This window comes from Pelodiscus sinensis, chromosome 33 (assembly GCF_049634645.1).
Source record: "Pelodiscus sinensis isolate JC-2024 chromosome 33, ASM4963464v1, whole genome shotgun sequence".
In the NCBI taxonomy this organism is placed as follows: Eukaryota; Metazoa; Chordata; order Testudines; family Trionychidae; genus Pelodiscus; species Pelodiscus sinensis.
Genome location: NC_134743.1, coordinates 4,432,890 through 4,460,699, shown reverse-complemented (window position 1 = coordinate 4,460,699; position 27,810 = coordinate 4,432,890). Strand labels below are relative to the sequence as shown.

General features: G+C 43.8%; 1 protein-coding gene across 1 annotated transcript in view; it reads right to left on the bottom strand.

The window, feature by feature from the left end:
- Positions 1-1,071: 1,071 nt before the first annotated feature.
- The window catches only part of LOC142823418 (uncharacterized), a 29,651-nt gene continuing 2,912 nt past the window's right edge, over positions 1,072-27,810 (bottom strand). Inside the window, exons 3-7 of the mRNA XM_075914445.1 lie at positions 26,854-27,186; positions 24,985-25,317; positions 11,068-11,094; positions 10,182-10,208; positions 1,072-3,842 (exon numbers count right to left, since the gene is read on the bottom strand). Coding sequence (XP_075770560.1) covers positions 3,316-3,842; positions 10,182-10,208; positions 11,068-11,094; positions 24,985-25,317; positions 26,854-27,186 — 1,247 coding nt within the window. The 3' untranslated portion in view covers positions 1,072-3,315. The remainder of the gene's footprint in view (positions 3,843-10,181; positions 10,209-11,067; positions 11,095-24,984; positions 25,318-26,853; positions 27,187-27,810) is intronic.

The window sequence follows — 27,810 nt, the reverse complement described above, 5'->3', positions numbered from 1 at the left end:
CTTTTAGCCCTATTCACTTCTCTCCCCTCCAGGAAAAACGTTGCACACGTTTCTACCACCTCTCACATGATGGTTCAAACTGCTGGGCTATGAGTCTGAGGCAGAGCTCTTTCCCTCTCCATCCTGTGACATAACTCAATCCTGTATGTCCCAAAGAGAATGATAGAATGACTCCATAGCCCATAACCAAGGAATTCCCCTGAGAGGTGGGAAACCCCTTCTCCACATCTGGCAGAGGAAACAACCAAACTAGAGACTCTCCAATCCCAAGCAAGCGCACTTACCAGTGAGTAAACATTATTGCTGCATCTAGACTGGCATGATTTTGCGGAAATACTTTTAACAGAAATGTTTTTCCGTTAAAAGTATTTCTGCAAAAGAGCATCTAGATTGGCATGGATACTTTTGCGCAAAAAGTGCTTTTGCACAAAAGCATCCGTGCCTAGTATAGACACGCTTTTGCGCAAGAAAGCTCCGGCGGCCATTTTCGCCATTAGGGCTTTCTTACACTAAAAATTCCTGTACCTGTCTACATTGGCCCTCTTGCGCAAGAACACTTGCACAAGAGGGCTTTTTCCCAAGTGGGAGCATCAGAGTTCTTGCACAAGAGCACTGGCAATCTTACATTAGATCGTCAGTGCTCTTGCACAAATTCTCGCGTCCACTCGCGCAAAATCTTGCCAGTCTAGATGCACCCTACAAGTAAGTACCTGAGCTGGAATGGGCCACACACACAAGGTTGTGGGGCAACTTCTCATTTCCAAACTTCAGGATTGTGTGATGATGTCTGACTGAATATGAGCATTTTAGTATGGTTACTACCATTGTAATTCAATTGCAACTAATAGTGTACAAACTATGACATGTCAAGTATCAATGGTGAATTTATTATTTGCAAAGTATGACCATCCTGTTGACATTTAAAAGACATCTGACATATCTCCATCTGGTCTTTATTTTTTTTCATTTCTCTGGAGAGGAGTTTCATATGTAAGACACTGGTGAGCAATGTCCCTCTAATTTTTCCATCCATATGTCCGAATTTTGGTATGTATACTAATATCAAAATAATGTGCAGATATACACAACCAGTACAAATAAATACATCCTGGAATTTTTTAAAAAAGCTTGATATGTAAGTAGAAAATATTAAAAAAGAAATAATTATCAAGGTGCACTGCTTAAAATATTTATTTCGTATGAAATCAAATTAAAAGAAAATTAGCTTTACCTTGCAGAACATGTATTTTATCATCCTTTCTAACTCAAACTAGTTACATATGTCAAATGTGGCATAAAAACACAGCTATAAAACTAAAATAAAGACATGGTCATTAAGCAAAAGCATAGAATATCAAAGGCCCAAAGTAATAACTTTCTCTATCATAGTAATTTATATTTTCAGGGAAAGCTGCTCTGAACAAATGAAGTACAATCAAAACACTACTGTTCCCAACAATCCTGGGTCTAGAGCTAGAACATGACAGTTTAGAAAACACAAGAGTGATATTGCAAATCAAACTTTAAAGCTGCGGTACATGTTTCCAAAACTAAATCCAAACATTTTAAGCACTGGTGGAGGTAGCTTTAATTTTAGTAAGCAGATTAATTCACTTCTGTATTAGTTAAGCAATTATAAAATGCCATCAAATAAAGTCCTAAATAATACATTGTCACTTTTGTGATCATTAAAAAAACTTACTACATGGTTTTAATCACAGCTTTGGGGCAAGCGATAGTTTACTTTGATTCTTCTTCAAAAACTAATTCCCATAAACAATAGATACACTATTTCTCCAGAAGGGTCTCCCAATACCCACATCCAAACTAGGGCTCAGATTCTCCTCTCTCCCAAGCCACCATCCAGAGATAATCACTGGAATCTTATTTCACTTCTGCATGCTCTAAAAGCCTTTTTTATTCTCCTGATCTGCCTAGATGTTTTCCTCTCTTTCTTAAATTAATCACCTTAATTCCTAATGAATCTCACCATATGTTTTGCCATGTACAGCAATCCCACTCAGTGGTGTAAACTGGACTGTCATATGCTTTCCCTAGACCTCATCCAGTTAAGAAACATATAGGCTGCATCTAGATTGTCATGATTTCCCGGAAATGCTTTTAACGGAAAAGTTTTCCATTAAAAGCATTTTTGGAACAGAGTGTCTTTTTGCGGAAAAGCACTTTTTGCGGAAAAGCATCTGTGCCAATCTAGACGCACTTTTCCACAAAAAAACCCCAATCGCCATTTTCGCGATTGGGGCTTTTTTCCGGAAAACAATCTGAGCTGTCTACACTGGTCCTTTTGCGCAAAAGGACTTTTGCCCAAATGGGAGCAGCATAGTATTTCCGCAAGAACACTGACAATCTTACATGAGATCGTCAGTGCTTTTGCGGAAATTCAAGTGGCCAGTGTAGACAGCTGGCAAGTTTTTCTGAAAAAGCGGCTGATTTTCCGGAAAAACTGGCCAGTCTAGACACAGCCATACTGTCAAGGCATTCCCTCCTAACACATCCCCTGGATTCTTTCTTTCTTTTTTCTACAAGGGTTCATCTACATAGGAGCATTATTTCAGCATAACTAGTGTTATTGTAAAATAACAATGAGGATATGTCTACACTTCATTCCTCCTTTGTAATTTGACCCAGTTTCCATTTTTTATATGACTCATTTTTTATTTTTAGATCATGCAAGATCTCCTGGTTAAACCAAAGTGGTCTTTTGCCATATTTACTATCTTTACTACGCAATGGAATACCTTGCTTTTGAGCCCTCAATAATGTGCCTTTGAAAAATTGCCAACTCTCTTCAGTTGTTTTTCCCCTTAGTCTTATCTTCCATGGGACCTTACCTACAAGCTCTTTGAGCTTACAAAAATCTGCCTTCCTGAAATCCATTGTCTCTATTTTGACATGCAAGGTGAACATCCACACAGCAAACCTGGTTTTTTAAAATTATTTCAGAATAATAGGCTTCTTATTCTGGAACAAGAAACCCTAATTTCATGAGGAATAATGCCTATTTCAGAATAGATATTTTGAAATAGCGGTAGTATGAATGCTCCACTGCTGCTATTTTGAAATGGCTCTTCCCCAGGCCATTCAAAGTAATTACTCTCCAGTGGCTCCTGGGGCTGTAAATCAAAGTAGCCCATCCACATTAGGGGAGCCTGCCTCTGACTAATTTGGATGCTTCCCTGTAGTGTTGATGTGCTCTTTCGTCTTGTAAGTGTATACAGGGGAGTTATTTGATATTGTTTTGTATTGATTAACCTGGGTTAATACTTTTGCTTTAACTAATTTCATTTGAAATTATTAATCTTCTTTTACAGAACAAATTTGCATTGTTGTTTCCTTGTGGGAATTTTTAAAGAACGGACAAACCTCTTCTGAGAATGAGCAATTCTTAAAAATGAATAACACAGACATGTCATTGACATTGAAAAAGGTCACCTGTCTTTCTTGGTAACTAAGGTAAACTCCAATTTTCTTGGGCTTTTTCTGCACCATGACCCGGGTCCATGGGTCTGTTTTGACCCAATAATCTCTCCCACTCTGACCCAGAACCCAGAATCCCTCCTTAGGGCACAAGGAAAGTTTCCCTTTTTTCGTTACGGATTTTCTGGCCACCCCCAGATCCCAGTCAGTGCTGCTCTCGACATCCACCTCCCAATAGTGCTTTCCTTTGGAGAATACTTCAGAGCCCAGCACACAGACAGTCGAATCGAACCTCTGTGGAGTTGTTCGAACCTTCTGAGGTTGAGCTGCATATGTAAAACTCTTCTTATCCCCAGCAATGGAGAGGTTGGGGTGAGCCGTGTCTGCATCAAGAGTGATGTCATCTGCAAAGAGAAAGCTTTAATTTTGAGACTCACTGTTATAATGGCAGCTTGAGCTGAGGGAATGGGAATTAATTGGACCTAATACTTCCGTTTTAATAGCATTTTAGCTGAAATTATCCTAGTAGAACTTAGTCCTTTCATGTTGTACATTGTACAATTCAGCTTAAATTAAACATTCAAAACTGTGTTTGAAGTTTGTATGGAATATTTGGCCCATAACTTAGAAATAGTATAAAAAGTCATTTCAAAACACAGGAGCTGAGTATTTAAATGAATTTGAAGGACACGTTGTTGCAAATTACCTTAAAACCTACTGTTGTTTCTCTTATTATCAGCAATTGAGCCTAAAAGGCTCAGAACAGAACAGAGCATTTTGTGCTGAGCGCTGCACAAGCAGAGGTAGGCACAGTCCCTGATAAAAGAGCTTACAATCTGAAGAGGCAAGGAAGATGCACTAAAAAGAGACAGATAATATCTAGCACAGTCTAAGAAATTCAGTTCTTGTCCCATATAAGAAGTTACTTGCCTTGTGCAGTACTCATCGATCTTTGAGATGTATTTCCCTGTGTGTGCTCCACTCTAGGGCTGTATCTACATTGGCACCCTATTCCGGAAAAGGGATGCTAATGAGACAAGTCAGAATTGCAAATGCCGCGGGGGATTTAAATATCCCCCACGGCATTTTCATGAACATGGCTGCCGCTTTTTTCCGGCTCAGGGCTTTGCCGGAGAAAAGCGCCAGTCTAGACGGGATCTTTCGGAAAATAAAGCCTTTTCCAGAAGATCCCTTATTCCTCTTAAAATCAGGATCTTTTTATTTTGGCACAGAGCTTTGTCGGAGAAAAGCGGCAGTCTAGAGGCTGATCTTTTGCTAAAGAAAGCCTTTTCCGATAGATCCTGTAAACTTCATTTTACCTGGCATAAGGGATCTATCAGAAAAGGCTTTCTTTAGTGAAACATAAGCCTCTAGACTGCTGCTTTTCTCCGACAAAGCTCTGTGCCGAAAAAAAAGGGGCGTCCATGTTTATGCTAACGAAGCACAGGATATTTAAATCTCCACTTCATTAACAATTTCAACCTTCCTTATCTGCATCCCTACGCCAGCAGAGGGGTGCAGTCTAGACATACCCTAGGTGTTAGTGTGACCTCATGCTGGAAATTGGATTTTTTTTCTCACAGTGCCTGACTGCACCACACATGCACAATTGTTGTCTTCTGGTGCCATTGGTACCTGCTTCTCGTGTGCACAATTCCTTCACTACCATAGAATTCCGTAGGTGAACTCCAAAGTAGAAAGGAAGAGGGTGGATTGAGGAGCATTTACAGGAACACACATTTTGAAGAACCATCATTACTGCACAAGATGAGTAGCCTCTTCTTCTTCTAGTACTGACTTGTGGGTATTTCACTGTAAGGCTACATCTACACTGCATGATTATTTCAAAATAAGCTATTCTGGAATAGTTATTCTGAAATAGCTTATTTCGAAATAGCATGTCCACTCAGCAGGGAATCCTCAAAAATCGTCCAAGGCAAGCTTCCCTAATGTAGATGTGCTGTCTCAATGTAGAGCCCCAGGAGGCACTGCAGAGGAGTAACTTAGAATGGTCCTGGTGCTGGGCTAGTTCAAAATAGCTGTTCCAGAATAGACATTATTCTTCATAAAATGAGGTTTACAGATGTCGGAATAAGCCATCAGGTATTTCAAAATTATTTTGAAATAACGGAATTGCTGTGTAGATGCTCACATAGTTATTTCAGAATAACAGTCATTATTTCAAAATAACTTTGCTGTGTAGATACACCCTAAATGTCTATAGAGCAGTGTCCTCCAGAAAGGTGGTAAGCTTTTGAGTCATGCCTGGGGCATAGAAGTGAGATCAGGGAGACTGACTATGGTATTAGGAATGGGCCCACTTGCAGTTGCATACTGGCTTGCAAATGTACATTTCAAAGACCAAGTTTACAGTTCTGTATATGTCTGCTGATGGTACATTCTTAAGGAATGCTGTGGAAGCTGCTACTACTTGGGTGGGATGTGCTTGGACAACCTGTGGGAAGAGTTTATTGTGTACTATATAGCAAGTGTTTATAAAAGTAAAGATACACTTGGAGAGTTGTTGGGAAGATATTGCCAACCCTTTTCATCATTCTGCTTTGGAGATGAATAATCTTATGGATCCACAGGATGATTTGGCCCTATCAAAGTAGAAGGTCATTTCCTGTCTGATGTTGAACATGTGACAGGATGCTTTGAGGGTGTTCTTGGGCAGTCTAGGAAAGAATGATGGTAATTGCAGATTCATTATTGTGGAAAGTAGGTGCCACTTGTGGCAAAAAGTTGGGTATGGATATAATGTGATTTTATCTTTTGTGAAGTTAGTGTAAGGATGGTCTGATCACCTTATCTATCAAGGAGGCAATCCTCGTGCTGGTAGATGTTTGCAGGATCTTCAGGAATTTGTGCCATTTTTCCTGCACTTTCTGTAGTCTGATTTTCTGTATAGTAGTCACTCTTTTGAACAAAAGCGACAAGGAGTCCTATGGCACCTTATAGACTAACAGATTTATTGGAGCATAAGCTTTCATGGGGCAATGATCCACTTCGTCAGATGCATGTAATGGAAACTCCAGAGGCAGGTATAAATATACAGGCATAAGAAAAGAGTTCCAATCAAGAGTAAGGCTAGAGATAATGAGGTAAATTCACTCAGGGAAGATGAGGCCCACTTCTAACAGCTGATGTGGAGGTGAGAACACCAAGGGTATGTCTAAACTACATGCCTCCATCGACGGAGGCATGTAGATTAGACAGATCGGCAGAGGGAAATGAAGCCGCAATTAAAATAATCGCGGCTTCATTTAAATTTAAATGGCTGCCCCGCTCTGCCGATCAGCTGTTTGTTGGCAGATCGGGGCAGTCTGGACGCGACGCGCAGACAAAGAAGCCTTTCTTGATCGGCACAGGTAAACCTGGTTTCACGAGGCATACCTGTGCCGATCAAGAAAGGCTTCTTTGTCGGCACGTCGCGTCCAGACTGCCCTGATCTGCCGACAAACAGCTGATCGGCAGAGCGGGGCAGCCATTTAAATTTAAATGAAGCCGCGATTATTTTAATCGCGGCTTCATTTCCCTCTGCCGATCTGGCTAATCTACATGCCTCTGTCGACGGAGGCATGTAGTTTAGACGTACCCCAAGAGAGGAGAAACTGCTATTGTAGTTGGCTAGCCATTTGCAGTCTTTGTTTAATCCTAAAATGATGCTGCCTAAGGCCTCCAGGTCACTTTTGCAGATCCAGACTAATACAGCTACCCCTCTGATACTCTTGAAACTGTTTTAAGTCATCCTCACATGTTGATATAAGTGATATGACCGCTTCGTGCACTGAGGAAGAAGAATTGTTGGCTGGTGGCACCTCATCCTCAGAGCGCTCCCTGTATCAGAGATCATCACATAGGTCTGAGGTGGGAGAGACCTGATTGCTCATTGGGTTGACATGGATGGAGATGTGTAACAGAGGTTGTAGTTTGCCCAGAGATCCTTTGGTGACAAGTGAATGGGGTAAAGTGGTGGTGTGTATCGCCATGGTTGTCCAGATCAAGGTTGTACTGAACCCCTCTGATTAGTCTTGGTATGGTTGAGGTCCCTGGGAAGTCTCCTTACAGTGGGCAAGGAATACTGTAATGAGAACCTGTTGTCATATTCACGTGTTCCCATACTGGGGCAATGAGGGAAGGGGGCAAGAGATAGAAATGGGTGGTCTTTGCTTTGGATTGGGTCTGTGCCGAGGAGCAGGGATTGCACTATCCATGTGAGCTCTATATCATTATGGTGGAGGAACTGCAGAAGTGCCAACTGCTCTTTGTTTATTATGTGTTTCTGTGCTGCCATGTTGGTGGTCAGTGCCAGTTGGGATTTGTCTGTCATTACCGAGGTCTGGGTTGGTGCCAGTGGAAGCAGCATATCTGATTGTGTTGAATATTATTCTGGATCATGAATTGGTGTCAGTAATGCCATGGAGAGGAGTATGCATCTTGGCTCTGATACATAGCAGGTTTAAAACAAACAAAAAGTTTTTCTTCAAGCAGCACATAGTCATCCTGTGGAACTCCTTGCCAGAGGATTTTATGAAGATTAGGACTTTAATATGTTTCAAAAAAGAGCTATATAAGTTCATGGAGGTTACGTCCATCCATGGCTACTAGCCAGGATGGGTAGGAATGGTGTCCCTAGCATCTGTCTATAAATGGGTGACAGAAGAGGGATCATATGATGATTATCTGTTGTGTTCACTCTCTCTGGAGCATCTGGCATTGGCTCCTGCTTTAAGGTGGTTACATTCTGAGCATTTCTGAGAGATATGGGCTTCTCCCAAGCATCAGACACAGGAAGAGTATCCATAAAAGACTGGAATGTCATCTCAAAAAGTGTAGTATTTTATGAAGTGAGGAGAGTCCAGCTTAATGTTGTTATTAGATGGCGTGATAATTTGCAGGATTAGGACAGGAAGGAGATCTAAAGGAAAACCTTTTTTTTTTATCCAAGAAAGGTAGGATAAGTAAAGGTTAAGTAAAGGGAACAATTGTTTTTGTTTTTGGTTGTTTTCTCAAATTTTGGGGCAAAAGAGCAGAGGTGTGGACCTCTGTCCTCCATTGAGGAGAACAGAGAAGGAACCAATGGGGCCACATTACACACACAAGAAGCAGGCATGAATGTGCAGCCAGGCACTGCTAGGAAAAATCTCTGACCTCCTGGAATGGAGCACCTGCAGGGACAGCACTCAGAAAAGAACACTTTCTTCATCAGTTCAGATCTTCAGACTTGTTCAGTAAGGATCACATCCCTTATTGACCAACTATGCCCCTTTCTGTACAACCCAGCAGTTAATTAGTCCTGATCTCACCAACCCCTGTTTAATTCATCAATAACTTCCCAGTAGGGCTGGAATTACACCAGTGTGAAGCTGAGAGATCAGAGTCAATCCCTAAAAGAAATGGGAAAATGTCTTAAGTGAGGAATAAAGCTTCAAGGTCAGTTTTTGACGGTGGGATGACAACAGTTTTTGACCCAGATGCTGAGCTGCAGGTGAGGAGTCAACAATGTGTCTGAACTCCCCCAATCTGTCATTGCCTCATATGTTAGAACAGCCTCTAGGGCAAGGCTGGGCAAAAAGCTGTCAGTGGACTGCATCTAGCCCATGGGAGTTCCCAGTTCTGCCACTAAAGCATTGCCTGGGAGGTGAGCCCTTTCAATTGCTGCTATTTAAAGGGCTTCTGGGAGCCCTTTAAATAGCAGTGATTGAAGGAGCTCTTGACCCAGGACCACCCTGCCACTCATCCACCCCAAGGCCAGTCGAGTCCAGGGGACAGGGGAATGGTGCAAAGTCTCCTTCCCCCATCAGGAGCACACAGCACCAGATGAACCACCAGCTGTTCCCCTGGCAGGGTGAGGGCAAGGGGACAGGGCTAAGACTTCACATGCTCCCTGATCCCCAGGCCAATCAGGATTGGTGGGTGGTGAAGTCTCCTGGCTCGGCCCTTCTGCCCAAGGCCACACCCCTTCCAAGGTGGCCCGTGTCCACTTCAGAAATTCCCACAGTGTTCCCCCTTCAAAGTTTATTGCCCAAGTGGCTGCCATGCAGCTGGGGGAGCAGTAGGACATGGGAGGAACCCATATCCTATTTTTTCAGCTGTTTCAGCCACCGACATCGGTATGCTAGGTGGGGAAAGCATTGCCTTCCCAAACTACCAGCCTGGTCCTGCCCACACTCTGCCCCCAGAGTGCCTACTGTATGTGTACCAAAGGGAGAGTATTGCTGCCCCCGAGCTCCCCACCCTTCCCCATGCTCCAGTACTAGTAAGCTTGGTGCCACACACCCTCCTCCCTCTCTGTATTCTGGCTCAGGGAGGTTGGGGCCACATGCCACCTGCCTGAATTTCCTGTGTTGGTGGGGGGAAGTCATAGTGCACTGACCTGACTCCCAGTGGTGTAGGGTGAGGGGAAAGGAGGTAAGTTGGCTCCCTTGTGGGCGGGGCCTCAACCAACTGGGTGTGTCTTCACCACTGCCCATGGCCAAAGGCAATATCTGGCACCAGTAGGTGGATGGCAAAATTGCTGTAGATTACCGTATAATGGGGGAATCTTGCAGGGGCTCAGCTGGCTTTAGGTCTGCTTTGAGCCATTGAAGCAATTCAGAGAAGTCTGGTCACAATACGGGATTTAAACCTAAGTTCTAATGTATGTTTACAGAACTATTCTCTTCCTTCCTTATTCCCTACAGGATCTCACACTGCACTCCTTGGTGCAGTAACCAGGTGCTGTCTGTGTATTCTGTTACCTGCGTTGTTGCGAGCCCTTCTCCAATCTGAAATGACAGTAAGAAACAAACATTAACTGAGACGCTGCACCTGCAGAAGATATTTTCCCCCTTCAGGCAAAAGGAATCTTTCAGTGAAGTGAAGATGTCAAACAGTACCTGCGTTGATTTACTTGTACAACATGAAACTGCGGAAATTAAAATACACAAAAATGGCACTTACATGTTCACACACACACACACACACACACACACACACACACACACACACACACACACACACACACATGACACAACCAATATACACACCAGATATACACATTAAGTACATGGGAATTGCCTGTAGGGTCATGTATACATGAGGATACTATTTCAAAATCTCTAAATTCAACTTAACCCTAGATTTTACAAAATTGAAACAGAGTGTCCCCACTACAGGGAAACCTGGAAATTAATCCAAGCAGGATCCATTAATGTGGATGCACTACTTCAACTTAGAGCTCCAGGTATCATAAGGGTGAATTACCCTGGGGAACAGTTATTTAGATATAGCAGCACTGAAGTGTCCATACTACCGCTATTTTGAAATAACTATTTCGAAATTAGCATTATTCTCTGAGGAAAGCAGGAGTACAGATTTCAAAATAGTGTGGATGCTCCACTCATACATTCAACCTAAGGGGGCTTATTTCAAAATGAAGTCCTTGTGTAGACCAGGACTATGGATCAGACCAGAAGATCCATTGAATTTAGTATCCTGTCACCAATAGTGGCTAGTGCTAGCTGCTGCAGAGAAAGGTATATTTTCCATCCTTCCCTGCACTATCTACTGCTGTACTGACTTTGATCTAACAAATGAATACTAGAGAACTATTTACTTTATTAACTGAAAATGCATTTTTCTTACCTAATTCAGTCCTTACTTTTTCCAGTTCTAAAAGAGAGAGAATAAAAAGGTCAGACCAAGTGAATTTACACGAGTTTTCTGGTTCAGAATTGAGTTGATATAGAAAGGCCTTATCTACACAGGGGAAAGATTCCAACATGGCTCTGTCAAAATAACAATTCAGCAATAGCAATTCTAGTATAACTATGACATATGGCCATTCTATTCCAAAATAAAACAGATTTCATTCTGGAATAATTACTACACTTCCAGAGCAGAGTAATGATGCTGGAATAAAGTTACTTTTGTTTTGGAAAGAAGCATACACAGAGGACTTATTCTGTAATAGCTATGGGTATGTCTACACTACCCTCCTAGTTCGAACTAGGAGGGTAATGTAGGCATACCGCACTTGCAAATGAAGCCCGGGATTTGAATTTCCCGGGCTTCATTTGCATAAACTGGGCGCCGCCATTTTTAAATCCCTGCTCGTTCGAACCCCGTGCCGCGCGGCTACACGCGGCACGAACTAGGTAGTTCGGACTAGGAAGCCTAGTCTGAACTACCTAGTTCGTGCCGCGTGTAGCCGCGCGGCACGGGGTTCGAACGAGCAGGGATTTAAAAATGGCGGCGCCCAGTTTATGCAAATGAAGCCCGGGAAATTCAAATCCCGGGCTTCATTTGCAAGTGCGGTTTGCCTACATTACCCCACTAGTTCGAACTAGCGGGGTAGTGTAGACATACCCTATGTTGCGAATGCATGCAAGCCTTCAGAGCTATTATAGCAGCCAAAGAATCTGTAGGATCTTAGAACACAAAAGGAGCCTTCTCCCACACTGGGGGCTCCTGACACAAACTGGAATTTCCCCTAGAGGTTTTAATAACAGTTGAGCGGCTGCCCTGTAGCACAGCATCTCAGCATCTCCATCTAGACTAGTATTCTGTCACCAATACTGGCTAGCATCAGCTGCTGCAGAGAAAGGTACATTTTACATCCTTCCCTGAATTCGACACTGCAGTGCTGACTTTGATCTAACACATGGTTACTAGAGACCGAAAGTGAATTTTTCTTATCTATTTCAAATCTTTGATTTTCCATTTCTGAAAGAGACACAGTGAGAAGGTCAGAAAACTGAATTTATACAAATTTTCTGCTTCATAATTAATTCAATGAACATAGTAAGGCCTTGTCTACACAAAGGCAAGTTTGCAAGATAACTGTGATGAAGTCCTCAATGCAGAATAGCTATTCCAGTCACACTTTCCGTGACACTGTTATACTGTCCCACCTCGGCTACGTCTACACTGGCCCCTTTTCCGGAAGGGGCATGTAAATTTCACGAGTCGTCGTAGGGAAATCCGCGGGGGATTTAAATATCCCCCGCGACATTTAAATAAAAATGTCCGCCGCTTTTTTCCGGCTTTTAAAAAAGCCGGAAAAGAGCGTCTAGACTGGCCCCGATCCTCCGGAAAAAGTGCCCTTTTCCGGAGGCTCTTATTCTTACTCTTATTCTTACTTTGAAGTAAGAATAAGAGCCTCCGGAAAAGGGCACTTTTTCCGGAGGATCGGGGCCAGTCTAGACGCTCTTTTCCGGCTTTTTTAAAAGCCGGAAAAAAGCGGCGGACATTTTTATTTAAATGCCGCGGGGGATATTTAAATCCCCCGCGGATTTCCCTACGACGACTCGTGAAATTTACATGCCCCTTCCGGAAAAGGGGCCAGAGTAGACGTAGCCCTCCAGTATGAGAGCCCCAGTACTGTTAAGGAGGATGAAAGGCTCAGCAGAAGAGAGCAGTTAATGGAAGCTGAGGGAAACCATCCCGTAGTTGGAACCCTCCTTCCAAAGGATGTTGTGGTATCCTCTCTCACTGAGGATACCTCTCTGGGAAGAGGCAGGTATTAGTAGTCGGTAATTCGATCATTAGAAACATAGATAGTTGCATTTGTGATGACCAGGAGAACCGTATAGAGACTTGCCTGCCTGGTGCGAAGGTTGCGAATCTCTCGAGGCATCTAGATAACTTATCTGTAGTGCTGGGGAGGAGCTGGTGTTCATGGCACATGTAGGTACCAATGATGTAGGAAAGGGTAGGAAAGATGTGCTGGAAGCCAAATTTAGGTTGCTAGGAAAGAGACTGAAATCCAGGACCTTTATGGTGGCATTCTAAGAAATGGTTCCTGTTTCTCGCACAGGACCAGGTAGACAGGTAGAATTTCAGAATCTCAGTGTGTGGATGAGATGACGGTGTAGGGAGGAGGGGGCTAGATTTATTAGGAACTGGGGACACTTTGGGAGAGGGGGAGCCTACACAGGAAGGATGGGCACCACCTAAACCAAGGTGGTTCCAGCCTGCAGGCACTAAACATTAAAAAGGTCACAGAGCAGTTTTTAAATTAGGAGATAGGAGAAAGCCGATTGGTGCAGAGAAGCACATAGAACAAATGGAGACTTCTCTTAGAGGAGAATCCATTGAATGGAGAGTCTCTAGGCTGTAGTCAGAAAGAGAGGAGGGGAGATGATAATGCCAGATGAGACAAACAATCACATATAAAATGATTATACATCTTGGAAGGACAGACAAATAAACAGTGGCAATTTTTTAAAGTGCTTCTACACAAATGCTAGAAGTTTGACTAATAAGGTGGGTGAACTAGAGTACCTCATATTAAAGGAGCAGATTAACATAATAGGCATCACAGAAACCTGGTGGAATGAGAACAATCTTTGGGACACAATCATACTGGGATATAAAATATTACAGAAGGACAGAATAGGTCGTGTGGGTAGTGGAGTGGTACTGTATGTGAAAGATAATGTAGAAACAAGTTAAATAAAAAATGAATCAAAATGTTCCATAGAATTACTATGGATAGAATTTCCATGCTCTAATAAAAACATAGCAGTAGGAATATATTATGGATCACCTGACCAGGACAGTGATAGTGTTTATGAAAGGCTAAGGGAGATTAGAGAGGCTATCATAATAAAAAACTCAGTAATAATAGGAGATTTCAATTATCTCCATATTGACTGGAGGACAAGATGCAAAGACAAAATTTCTCAATGCCTTAAATGACGGCTTCTTGGAGCAGCTGGTACAGGAACCCAAAAGGGGAGAGGCAATTCTTGATTTAGTACTGGGTGGAGCACAGGATCTGGTCCAGCAGGTAACCATTACTGGACCGCTTGGGAATAGCGACCATAATATAATAACATTTAACATTCCTGTGGTGGGAAGAACACCTCAGCAGTCCAACAATCAGGCATTTAACTTCAAAAAAGAGCCACCGTGGCTTAACAACCATGTAAAAGAAGGAGTGAGAGATAAAAAGGCATCTTTTTAAAAGTCCTAGTGAGGTAAATAGAAAGGAACATAAACACTGCCAAATTAAGTGTAAAAATTTCAGAAGAAAAGCCAATTTTTTTGAGTAACAACTAGCCAAAAACTCAAAAAGTATTTTAAGTACATTAGAAGCAGGAAGACTGCTAAAAACACAGTGGGACCCCTGGATGATTGAGATACAAAAGGAGCAATCAAGTATGAAAAAGCCATTGCGGAGAGACTAAATTGTTTTTTTGCTTCTGTCTTCCTCAGTTGAGGAAGTAAATGTGTGGTTGCACAGGAGGTGTCAGAGAGAGGGCTTTGGTTTCTTCGACCATGGGACTCTGTTCCGGGCACAAGGATTGCTAGGAAGAGATGGGATCCACCTAACAAAGAGAGGAAGGAGCATCTTTGCCGGCATGCTTGCAAACCTAGTGAGGAAGGCTTTAAAGTAGGTTCGTTGGGTCATGGTGACCAAAACCCTGAGGCAAGTGGGAAAGTCAGATAGTAGGAAGAAATGCAAAGAGGAATGAGCAACAAAGGAGGACCCCTGAAGGTAGGATGATCAACTGGTTATTTGAGGTGTTTGTACACCAATGCGAGAAGCCTGGGCAACAAACAGGAAGAATTGGAGGCTCTGGCCCAGGCCAAGAAATATGATTTAATTGGGATAAGAGACACTTGGTGGGAAGACTCGCATGACTGGAGCACTGTCATGGAAGGGTATAAACTGTTTAGAAAGAACAGGCAGGGGAGAAAAGGAGGAGGAGTTGCACTATATGTAAGAGAGCACTATGATTGCTCAGAACTCTAGTATGTAGAGGGAGAAAAGCCTGTTGAGAGTCTATGGGTTAAGTTTAGAGGTACAAACAACAGCAGTGTGGTGTCTACTACAGGCCACCGAATCAGGTGGATGAGGTAGATGAGGCTTTCTTGGGACAATTGAGAGAAGCTTACAAATCACAGGCCCTGGTTCTTGTGGTGGACTTTAATCACCCTGACATCTGTTGGGAGACCAATACAGCAACCCAGGAAGTTTTTGGAGAATGTTGGGGATAACTCCTTGGTACCAGGGGCCGTGTGCAGCTTGACCTTCAGCGCACAAACAGGGAGGAACTAATAGGGAAAGTAGAGGTGGGTGACAACCTCGGAAACAGTGATCATGAGAAGGTAGATTTCAGTATCCTGACGAAAGGAAGAAAAGAGAGTAAGTAGTAAAATACACACCTTGGACTTCAGAAAAGCAGATTTCGACTTCCTCAGAGGCCTAATGGGTAGGATCCCCTGGGATGCTAACAAGAAGGGGAAAGGAGTCCAGGACAGCTGGCAATATTTTAACAGAACCTTATAGAAGGCACAGAAAGAAACCATCCCGATGCGTAGCAAGAGAGGCAAACATGGTAGGAGACCGGATTGGCTTACAGGGGAAATCCTTGGTGAACTTAAGCACAAAAAGGGAGCTTACAAAAAGTGGAAACTTGGACAAATGACCAGGGAGAGCTATAAAGGTATAGCTCGAGAATGCCGGAGGGTTATCAGGAAGGCAAAAATGCAATTGAAATTGCGACTGGCAAAGGATGTAAAGGTTAACAAGAAAGGTTTCTACAGGCATGTTAACAAGAAGAAGGTGATCAGAGAGGGCGTGGGGCTCCTACTGGATGAAGGAGGTAACCTAGTGACAGATGATGTAGGGAAAGCTGAAGTATTCAATGCTTTCTTTGCCTCTGTATTCACGGACAAGGTCAGTTCCCGGACTAATGCACTCAGTGATGCAAGATGGGATGAAGAAGAGCAGCCCTGGGTGGGTAAAGAACAAGTTAGGAACTATTTAGAAAAGCTAAATGTACACAAGTCCATGGCTCCGGACTTAATGCATCCAAGGGTACTGAGGGAGTTGGCAAATGTCATTGAGGAGCCTTTGGCCATTATCTTTGAAAAGTCATGGAGATGGGGAGAGATCCCAGATGATTGGAAAAAGGCAAATGTAGTGCCCATCTTCAAAAAAGGGAAGGAGGACGATCCAGGGAACTATAGACCGGTCAGTCTTACCTCGGTCCCTGGAAAAATCATGGAAGGGATCCTTAAGGAATCCATTTTGAGTCACTTGGAAGAGAGGAAAATGATCAAGAATAGTCAGCATGGATTCACAAAGGGGAAGTCATGCCTGACCAATCTGATCAACTTCTATGATGAGATAATTGTCTCTGTAGACCTGGGAAAGTCAGTGGATGTGACTTTAGCAAGACTTATGATACGGTCTCCCACAATATTCTTGCCAGCAAGTTAAGGGAATGTGGATTGGATAAATAGGATGGTAAGATGGATAGAAAGATGGATAGAAGGTCGGGCCCAGCGTGTAGTGATCAACAGCTAGATGTCAGGATGGCGGTTGGATTCTAGCAGAGTGCCTGAAGGTTCGGTTCTAGGATCAGTTTTGTTCGATATCTTTATTAATGACCTGGATGAAGGGATAGATTGCACCTTCAGCAAGTTTGCAGATGACACTAAGCTAGGGGGAGAGGTAGATAACCTCGAGGGCAGGTATAGGGTCCAGAGTGACTTAGACAAATTGGAGGATTAGGCCGCAAGAAATCTGATGAGGTTCAACAAGAACAGGTGCAGTGTCCTGCACTTGGGATAGAAGAATCCCAAGCATTGTTACAGGCTGGGGACAGACCAGCTAAGTAGTAGTTCGGAAGAAAAAGATATGGGGGTTACAGTGGATGAGAAGCTGGATATGAGTCAACAGTGTGCCCTTGTAGCCAAGAAGGCTAATGGCATATTAAGTTGCATTGAGAGGAGCATTGACAGCAGATCCAGAGATGTCATTATTCCCTTTTATTCGGCTCTAGTGAGGCCACATCTGGGGTATTGTGTCCAGTTCTGTGCCCCCCACTACAAAAAGGATGTGGACACATTGGAGAGGGTCCAGCGGAGGGCAACAAAAATGATTAGGGGGCTGGAGCATGTGACTTACAAGGAGAGATTGAGGGAGTTGGGTCTGTTTAATCTGCAGAAGAGAAGAGTGAGGGGGGATTTGATAGCAGCCTTCAGCTTCCTGAAGGGAGCTTCCAAAGCAGATGGAGAAAGGCTGTTCTCAGTAGTGACAGATGGCAGAACAAGGAGCAATGGTCTCAAGGTGTGGTGGGAGAGGTTCAGGTTGGATATTAGGAAAAACTATTTCACTAGGAGGGTGGTGAAGCACTGGAATGGGTTACCTAGGGAAGTAGCTGAGTCTCCATCCGAAGAGATTTTTAAGTCTCGGTTTGACAAAGCCCTGGCCGGGTTGATTTAATTGGGATTGGTCCTGCCTAGTGCAGGGGGCTGGACTCGATGACCTTCTGAGGTCTCTTCCAGCTCTATGGTTCTATGATTCTATGATTCTAGTGTTCATGCTGGGGTAAATAGAACCAAAGGCCAATTGGGAAAGTCATTCCATTGGGAAAGGATGGGCAAGGATGTGTATAGTTATGTCTGGTTTTGTGAGGTGTGCCAGTGGGGGGAAAGCCTCAACACCAGGTCTAGACAGCTCTCCAGCCACTTCCCATAACAGAAGTTCCATTCTAGAGTGGCTATTCTGGGTCCTTTTCCTAAAATGACAGACATCAAGAGGAATACAGTATAACTGGCTTTCATGGATTTTGTCACCCAATGGCCTGCTCTAGGGACCACCATGGCCAAGATCTTGTTCTAAACACCAACAGATATTTTTGTCAGGGTAGGTTGGCCCTCCAAGATCCTTACTGAGTCAGGAATTAACATCCTGCAGGAAACACAGAACTTCTTTGGGACGCTCATGGAGTGAAACACTTGGTTGCCACCCCTTACCACCACTGGACGAATGACCTGGTAGAGAAATACAACAGAACTTTGGGAGCCATGATATGCAAATTCATGAATGAAGACTCCAGTGACTGGCACCTGGTGCTACAATAGTTACTGCTTTCCCACACACTTTACCCCATCCCAGTTTAGTATTTGCATGCTTTGAATTTGATTTTGGCCATGAGGTTAAAGGCCCATTGCAATTATTGAATCAGCAAATGAAGGAACTTACCCCTTCTCCAGCAACTGACATTTTGGATTTTATGGGCAAACTGGAAAACACCATCAGAGACTCCTTCCTCAACAAAACTTGAAGAAGTCTCTGCAAGAACAGAAGGCCTGGTATGATAAACATGCCAGAGAATGTTCCTTCAAGGTCCGAGAGCAAATCATGGACTTGAATAGTGATAGAAATGTAGCCGTGTTAGTCTGGGGTAGTTGAAGCAAAATGCAGGACAATGTAGCACTTTAAAGACTAACAAGATGGTTTATTAGATGATGAGCTTTCGTGGGCCAGACCCACTTCCTCAGATCAAATAGTGGAAGAAAGTAGTCACAACCATATATACCAAAGGATACAATTTAAAAAATGAACAAATATGAAAAGGACAAATCACATTGCAGAACAGAAGGGGGATGCGGGGGGGGGGGGAGAGGGGGAGGAAGGAAGGTAAGTGTCTGTGAATTGATGATATTAAAGGTAGGGAGAGTGGGATGTTTGTGAGTTAATGGTATTACAGGTGATAATTGGGGAAACTGTCTTGGTAATGGGTGAGATAGTTCAAATTCTTGTTAAGTCCTTGTTGGCAAGTGTCGAATTTTAACATGAATGACAGTTCATGGACTTGAAGGCATTCCTGGCCAGTTAAATGGAAACATTCAGGGATGAACCAGTCAGAATCCAAGAGTACATAGTAGCAGTTAACCTTCTATCATTTCCAGACCCTAATTTAAGGCTAATATATACCATGTTAATTCTCTAAAGCCCTTTCATTCCCAAGAATTAAAGGTTCTTCAGTTCATGATTCATGAGAGGGATGATGCTGAGTGGCCTGAAGGAGCCTACTATGACTGGAAAGGCAAAGGTAGCATTGAAGAGGTGACCCTCAGCAATGAGAAACAACAGAAGATCCAGGAACTGTGCACCTGCTTCACACCAAACTTTTCAGTCTTCTCCCCACCCTTTGCCCCGCCCAGGACAGATTAAACGGGCTTACTACTCCATTAACTCAGGTGAAATTCACTGGATCAGAGCCCATCGTACCGGATGGCTTCTTCAGCCAAGGTGGCTATAGAGAAAGAGATCAAGGGCATGCAAGAGATGGGTGTCATTTACCCCTCTGAAAGCATAAGGACCTCTATGGAGGTCCTAGTCCTCAAACCAAATGGAGAAATTCACTTTTGTGTCAACTACCATAAGTTAAATTCTGTAAGTTGCCCATACAACTATCCATTGTCGTGCACAGATGAGCTATTGGAGAGACTGGGTTGCACCCAATTCATCTCCACCCTAGACTTAACAAAGGGATATTGGCAAGTACCTCTGGCTGAGTCATCCAAGGAAAGGTCAGCCTGCATTACATATGTGGAGCTGTATGAATTTAATGTACTCTCTTTTGGGCTGTGCATTGTACCCACATTGTTCTAAAACTTGCAGATAATCTGCTAGCTGGATTTGGTGAAATTGTAGTAGACTATCTGGATCATGTGGCTGTATATTCTGGTTCGTGGGAAGAGCAGCGCCCAAACTTTGTTGATGGGACCCACCTCTGTGGATGGGGAAGGGAAAAGGGACTAAAGAGGGGAAAAAGGTTTCCCATAGCATCTGTCCTCTACCATCTGCAATTAATGCCTCAACATGCTTATCTTGTCCGCATTCAAAGATGCAGGTGATGCCAGATCACAGTGCATTCTCAAAAACACATAGACATATTAGGGCATTGCTGAAAATTGGACCTAGGGACGTTTCCATGGACTCCCTTAGTTGGGCGTGTCTGGTTTCAACATTCTGCAAGGGAAAAACATGGCACTAAGGGTATGACTAGAGTGCATCCCTCTGTCGGCAGAGGGATGCAGATTAGGCAGGTCAACATTGCAAATGAGGCAGGGATTTAAATATCCTGTGCATAATTTGCATAAAAATGGCCGCCATGTTTTGCCGACTCAGCACTCTGTCAGCAAAAAGGGGCAGTCTAGAGGGGGATCTGTTGAGAAAGAAAGGCTTTTTTTCAACAGATTGTTTATGCCTCCTGCCTGATCTCTGACCTCTATGCTACTCTGGATTAACAATTAAATTTTGTGTAAGTTTATATAAAAACATATTTATAAAAAATTGCCTTCTCTTACTTGTGTTCTCTTGCTCATGCTGCTGCTCATGAATTTTGGCAAACTGCATGTTGTATAAAGTTTTCAGTTTTCTTTCTATTATCTGTGAAACTTTTTGATCAGTGCAGGACAACTGAGGAGTCAGCTATTTCATTTGTTTTTCTATGCCTGGGTACGTCTACACTACAACGTTAATTCGAACTAACTTAGTTCGAATTAGTTAATTCGAACTAAGCTAATTCGAACTAACACGTCTAGAACTAAAAACTAGTTTGAATTAGCGTTTTGCTAATTCGAACTAGCAAGTCCACATTGAGTGGACCCTGAACAGGGCTTAATGATGGCCGGAAGCAGTGCCAGCAGGGCATCAGAGGAGGACTTAGACCGTGGAGATGCTGTCTCAGGCTAGCCGAGGGCTGCGCTTAAAGGGTCCCGACCCCCACCCCGGACAGACAGTTCTAAGGGGTGCCCCGCTTGCAAAGCAGTCCTTGCTTGGATTGCTCGGTGTACCCACACTGGGCGCATCACACCACTCAGCCATCAGACCGGCTGCACTTGCCGCAGGCTGCGATCTGGGTAGAGGGGGCAATCGGGGGGCTGCAGGAGAGCTTCCACCCCCAGAAGCCCGCAGAGCCAGCCCAGTCCTCCCCATCGGGGGCTCGTACCCATTTTCTCCCTCACCTCCTTCCACTTACCCTTCCCTAGCCCCCCTTCCTGATGTACAAAATAAAGGACAATTGTGTTCAAAAATGGAATCTGTCTTTATTGAACAAAACTGGGGGAGACTGGGAAAAGGAGGTGGGAGAGGGGAAGAGAAAAGCTGGGAGAGGGGAGGGCAACTAACATGATCAGGGGTTGGGAACAGGTCCCAGATGAAGAGAGGCTAAAGAGACTGGGACTGTTCAGCTTAGAAAAGAGGAGATGGAGCGGGGACAGGATAGAGGTATCTAAAAGCAGGAGTTGGGTGGAGAGGGTGCATACAGAAAAGTTCTTCATGAGTTCCCATAAAGAAGGACTAGAGGACACCAAAGGAAAGGAATGGGTAGCAGGCTTCAAACTAGTAAGAGAAAGTTGTTCTTCACAAAGCAAATAGTTAACCTGTGTAACTCCTTGCTGCAGGTGGCTGTGAAGGCTACAACTAGAACAGAGTTTAAAGGGAAGTGAGATCAAGTCATGGAGGTTGGGTCCATGGAGTAGTCTTAGCCAGTGGGTAGGAGTGGTGTCCCTGCCCAAAGTTTGTGGAAGGCTGGAGAGGGATGGCACGAGACAAATGGCTTGGTCACTATCTTCGGTCCATCCCCTCCAGGGTCCCTAGGGTTGGCCACTGTCGGCAGACAAGCTACTGGGCTAGATGGACCTTTGGTCTGACACAGGACGGCCATTGTAAGCTCAGGGCTCAGGGTCGGGGGTCTCAGTGGACCCCCTTGATTTTCATGCACACCTGCTCCTGGGTGGTCAGGCTGGCAGCTCTCCTGCCCTAGACGGCCACTTTCCTGTGCCTAGTGCGGAGATCATGGACAAGGTCCACGATGTCCGCACTAGCCCAGGAAGGTGCCCGCCTCTTGTGGTCCAGGGCAAGCTCCCGCCAGCCTGGTCCCAGGAAGAGGGGGTGGGCTGGGGGATATCGGGTGGGTGGCTCTGTGCCGTGCCAGGTGCAGGGTCTGCTGGCTGGTTGCTGGCAGGCTTGCACCTGGCACGGGCACCGTAGCCAGCCCGTGCCCCTTTAAGGAGTCTGGGGCCGGGAGGGGGGCATAGAGTTTCCCTGGTGTTGGCCAGAGTGGCCACCAGGGAAACCTGGGGAGGGCTAGCCTCCCAGTAGTTTGAATTAAGGGGCTACACACCCTTTAATTCGAACTAGTAAATTCGAACTAGGCTTAATCCTCGTAAAATGAGGTTTTCCTAGTTCGAACTAAGCACTCCGCTAGTTCGATTCAAATTCGAACTAGCGGAGCGCTAGTATAGCGGCTATGAATGTTAGTTCGAACTAATGTCCATTAGTTCAAACTAACATTGTAGTGTAGACATACCCCCTAAGAGAAGATTTTGAAGCTGGGCTTCTGAATGTAGTGCCCAACTTTAAAAAAGGGAAGAGGACAATCCAGGGAACTACAGACTGGTCATCCTTACCCAAGTCCCTGGAAAAGTCATGGAGGAAGCCATGGAGTACTTGGAAGAAGAGAAAGTGATCAGGAATAGTCAGCATGGACTCAACATGGGCAAGTTGATTAGCTTCTATGATGAGATAACTGGATCTGTGGATATGGGAAAGTCAGTGATTGTGATATACCTTGACTTTAGCAAAGCTTTTGATATGGTCTCCCACAATATTTTGGACAGCAAGTTAAGAGAGTATGGATTGGATAAGATGGTAGGAAGCTGGCTAGAAGGCCAGGCCCCAAGGGTCGTGATCAACACCTCTACGTCAGGTTGACTATCAGTTTCTAGTGGAGTACCCCAAGGATCAGTTCTAGGGCCAGTCTTGTTCAACATTTTTATTAAAGACCTGGAGGGAGGTTGCCCAGGGAGGTTGTGGAATCTCCATCTCTGGAGATATTTAAGAGTACGTTAGATAAATGTCTATCAGGGATGGTCTAGACAGTATTTGGTCTGCCATGAGGCCATGGGACTGGACTCGATGACCTCTCGAGATCCCTTCCAGTCCTAGTATTCTATGATTCTTTAATTCTATGGATTAGAGGCCGGATTGCACCCTCAGAAAGTTTGCAGATGACACTAAACTAGCAGGAGAGATAGACATGCTGGAAGACAGGGACAGGGTCCAGAGTGACCTGGACAGATGAGAGGATAGGCCCAAAAGAAATCTGATGAACTTCAACAACGACAAGTGTAGACTCCTGCACTTGGGACAGAAGAACAGCAAGCATTGTTAGAAGCTGGGAACCAACTGACTAAGTAGCTTTTCAGCAGAAAAAAACCTGAGGATTAAGGTGCATAAAAGCTGGATGTGAGTCAACTGTGTGCCCTTGTAGCCAAGAAGACTAATGGTATATTTGAGAGCATTAGGAGGAGTATTGCCAGCAGATCCAGAGAAGTGATTATTTCCCTTTATTCACTTCTGGTGAGGCCACATCTGGAGTATTGTGTCCAGTGCCAGGCCCCCAATATAGAAACGATGCAGATGCATTGAAGAGGGTCCAGCGGGGGGCGACAAAATGATGAAAGTACTGGAGCACATGATGAATTAGGAGAGATTGAGTGATTTGAATTTGTTTAGCCTGCAAAAGAGCAGAGTGAGGGTAGCCTTTGACTTCCTGAAGAAATGTTCCAAAGAGAGGATGGAGAAAGATTGTTCACAGGAATGAAGGACGGCAAAACAAGGAGCAAGGGTCTCAAGCTAAACTGGGAGAGCTCTAGGTTGAATAAAAGAGAAATTTATTTTACAAGCAGGATGGTAAAGTACTGAGAGGGAGTTGGTGAAATCCTCATCCCACAAGGATTTTAAGTCAAAGCTTTACAAAAATGTGTTTGGACTGATTTACTTCAGTTTGGATATGCTTTGAGCAGAGGGCTGCACTTCATATCCTCCTGAGAACCTTCCTGGTCTCTGATTCTCTGACGAATTGATTCTATGCAATTGCCTGAGTTTGGAAAAACAAACAAACAAACAAACAAACAAACAAACAAACAAACAAACAAACAACACAGCCTCGCTTTCTGTGCAGTGCCATTTCCATGACAAATTACAAAAACAGACACACACGCACACACACAACCTCCTCTCAGCTGAATTGGGAACACCTTGTCTAAGAAATAGCTTCAAATTACCAAGAACTTAAAGAACATAAAAGCCATACTGGGTCAGACCAAGCCTCCAGCTAGCCCAGTATCTTGTCTGCCGACCGCCGTCAGTACCAGATGCCCCAGAGAAGGTGAACAGAACAGGTCATCCTCACGCGATCTGTCCATTGTCACCCTTTTCAGGCCTTTGACAAACAGAGGCAAGGGACACCATTCCTACCAATGCTGCCTAAGAAGTACTGATGCACCGAATCTCCATGAATGTATCTAGTTCTTTTTTTCAAATACTTTGGATGACAGCACTGGATAACAACATAGTTTAATCCTTACTGTACTTGATGAAATTATAGAGGGGAACGATAACGTCTGGAAACGGAAGCTTTAATGTATTCTAGAAATAGCTTAAGTCTGAGCTGAGGTACAAACCCCAATCTTTTCTCTGTATTAGAAACGATGCTGAATAGAAAGCCCTGACCACAAATGGTGTGGGTACCTTCTCAGCAGCTCTTCTCTGGGGAAGCTTGAGAACAGGCATTTCTAAATTCTCCTTCCACCCCCCACCCACAAACCACACACATTCACCTGAAGAAAGGGGCTAAATTGAAGGTTGTTGTGAACCTCGGAGGCAAGGAGTCTCTGAAAGAGCTTGACCAGGAAGAGAAGGACATTGGTCCCAGTTCTATGCGTAAAATTAGTTTCTCTTACCCAACTTTTTCAGATGGTCTAATTTCTTCTCCACATAGTTAATTTCAAGGTTGGGTTCAGAAGTTGAGAGTTTCTTATCTAGGAGACTTATCTGTTCCTGGAGCTCATCTCTGGAGGCAAACTGCATCCTTTCTATAGTATTCAGTTTTCTTTCTATTTCCAGAGAAACTTTTTGATCAATGCAGGACAATTCAGCAGTCAGCCGTTCAATCTGATTGCGTAGCTGGGCTTCAGATTGTGTTTGGACCCCGTTTAATTTCTCATCCAATAACTTCTTGATGGCCTCCTGACTGCCTTGAATCTCGGCCTTCAACCGCTCTTCCATCTTCTTTTCTAAAAGCAAGGAAGTGATGTCTTTTTTAAAAAGTACTTATTTTGATTAATTATTGATGTCTGTTAAAGGCTAAATTAATCAGTGAAGAGCATAATATTGAAAGCAGTAGCTTTTTATTAGTGAAAAATGTAGCTCATTGGATATGAATTGAAAGGAGAAAAGTACATCCGCAGTATGTTCCAAATTATTTGCCAGCTATGTGGATGAATGTCTAAAACTCCATCATATAACTACAATGAGTAATACACCGTTCCCATAATGTGAACCTTTCTCACATAAGTGGAACGAATGAGCTTCTCCTCATGGTCTCTGGTAAATTATACTTGTTATACTGTGCGTTACCAACTACACAACATGGCAGAGGTATTGTGCTTGAACCAGACGTGTCTAACTCCAACACACTGCAATGTGAGAATTCTGGGAGCGGGGAAGGGAGATCCCAATGACCTTGAATTGTAAATGGAGAGACATGGGTTCCTTGAACCTGTGTATTCTAAAATCCTCTTTTCCAGACAACAGGCTGTCACTGGGTGTAGTATGGGAATATCAAAGAAATCCACAAGCTTGGGCAAAGATTAGAACTTCTTTTTAATTGACAGGCAGTGCCTGGACTCAGAAGAGGGCAGTAGTAATGTTGCCGTGACAAATGGGAAGTTTAGCTGCTGAAAGGGGCTCCATGCCATTGACCAACTTGGGGAAAACAAACAAACAAACAAACAAACAAACAGCCTCGCTTTCTGTGCAGTGCCATTTCCATGGGAAAACTAACACATCTTGCAAAAACAGACACACACACGCACACACACAACCTCCTGTCAGCAGAATTGGGAACACCTTGTCTAAGAAATGGCTTCAAATTACCAAGAACTTCAAGAACATAAAAGCCATACTGGGTCAGACCAAGGCTCCATCTAGCCCAGTATTTTGTCTGCCGACCGCCGTCAGTGCCAGATGCCCCAGAGGAAGTGAACAGAACAGGTCATCCTCACGCGATCTGTCCTTTGTCACCCGTTCCAGCCCCTGACAAGCAGAGGCAAGGGACACCATTCCTACCCATGCTGTCTAAGAAGTACTGATGCACCAAAGCTCCATGAATGTATCCAGTTCTTTCTTTCAAATACTTTGGATGACTGCACTGGATAACAACATAGTTTAATCCTTATTGTGCATGAGGAAATTATGGAGGGGAACGATAACGTCTGGAAACGGAAGCTTTGATGTATTCTAGAAATAGCTTAAGTCTGAGCTGAGGTACAAACCCCAATCTTTTCTCTGTATTAGAAACGATGCTGAAAAGAAAGCCCTGACCACAACGTGGTGTGGGTACCTTCTCAGCAGCTCTTCTTTGGGGAAGCTTGAGAACCGGCATTTCTAAATTCTCCCTCCACCCCACACCCACAGACACCTGAAGAAAGGGGCTAACTTGAGGGTTGTCGTGAACCTCGGAGGCAAGTAGTCTCTGTGAAAGAGCTTGACCAATGAAGGAAGAGAAGGACATCGGTCCCAGGTCTATGCATAAAATTAGGTTCTCTTACCTGACTTTTCCAGCTGGTCCAATTTCATCTCCATACGGCTAATTTCGGGGTTGGGTTCGGAAGTTGAGAATTTCTTGTCTAGGAGACTTATCTGTTGCTGCAGCTCATCTCTGATGGCAAACTGCATGGTGTCTACAGTTTGGAGATTTCTTTCTTTCTCCTGGGAAACTTTTTGATCAATGCAGGACAATTCAGCAGTCAGCCGTTCAATCTGATTTCGTAGCTGGGCTTCAGATTGTGTTTGGAACCCGTTTAATTTCTCATCCCATAACTTCTTGATGGCCTCCTGACTGCCTTGAATCTCGGCCTTCAACCGCTCTTCCATCTTCTTTTCTAAAAGCAAGGAAGTGACGTCTTTTTTAAAAAGTACTTATTTTGATTAACTACTGATGTCTGTTACAGGCTACCTTATTCAGTGAACAGCGGAATATTGAAAGCAGTAGCTTTTTATTTGTGAAAAAAGTAGCTCATTGGATATGAATTGAAAAGAGAAAAGTACATCCGCAGTATGTTCCAAATTATTTGCCAGCTATGTGGATGAATATCTAAAAGGCCATCATATAACTACAATAAGTAATACACCGTTCCGATAATGTGAACCTTTCTCACATAAGTGGAACGAGTGAGCTTCTCCTCATGGTCTCCGGTAATTTATAATTGTTATATTGTGCGTTACCAACTACACAACATGGCAGAGGTATTGTGCTTGAACCGGATGTGTCTAACTCGAACACACTGCAATGTGAGAATTCTGGGAGCGGGGAGAGAGGGAGGGAGATCCCAATGACCTTGAATTGTAAATGGAGAGACATGGGTTCCTTGAATCTGTGTATTCTAAAATCCTCTTTTCCAGACAACAGGCTGTCACTGGGTGTAGTATGGGAATATCAAAGAAATCCACAAGCTTGGGCAAAGATTAGAACTTCTTTTTAATTGACAAGCGGTGCCTGGACTCAG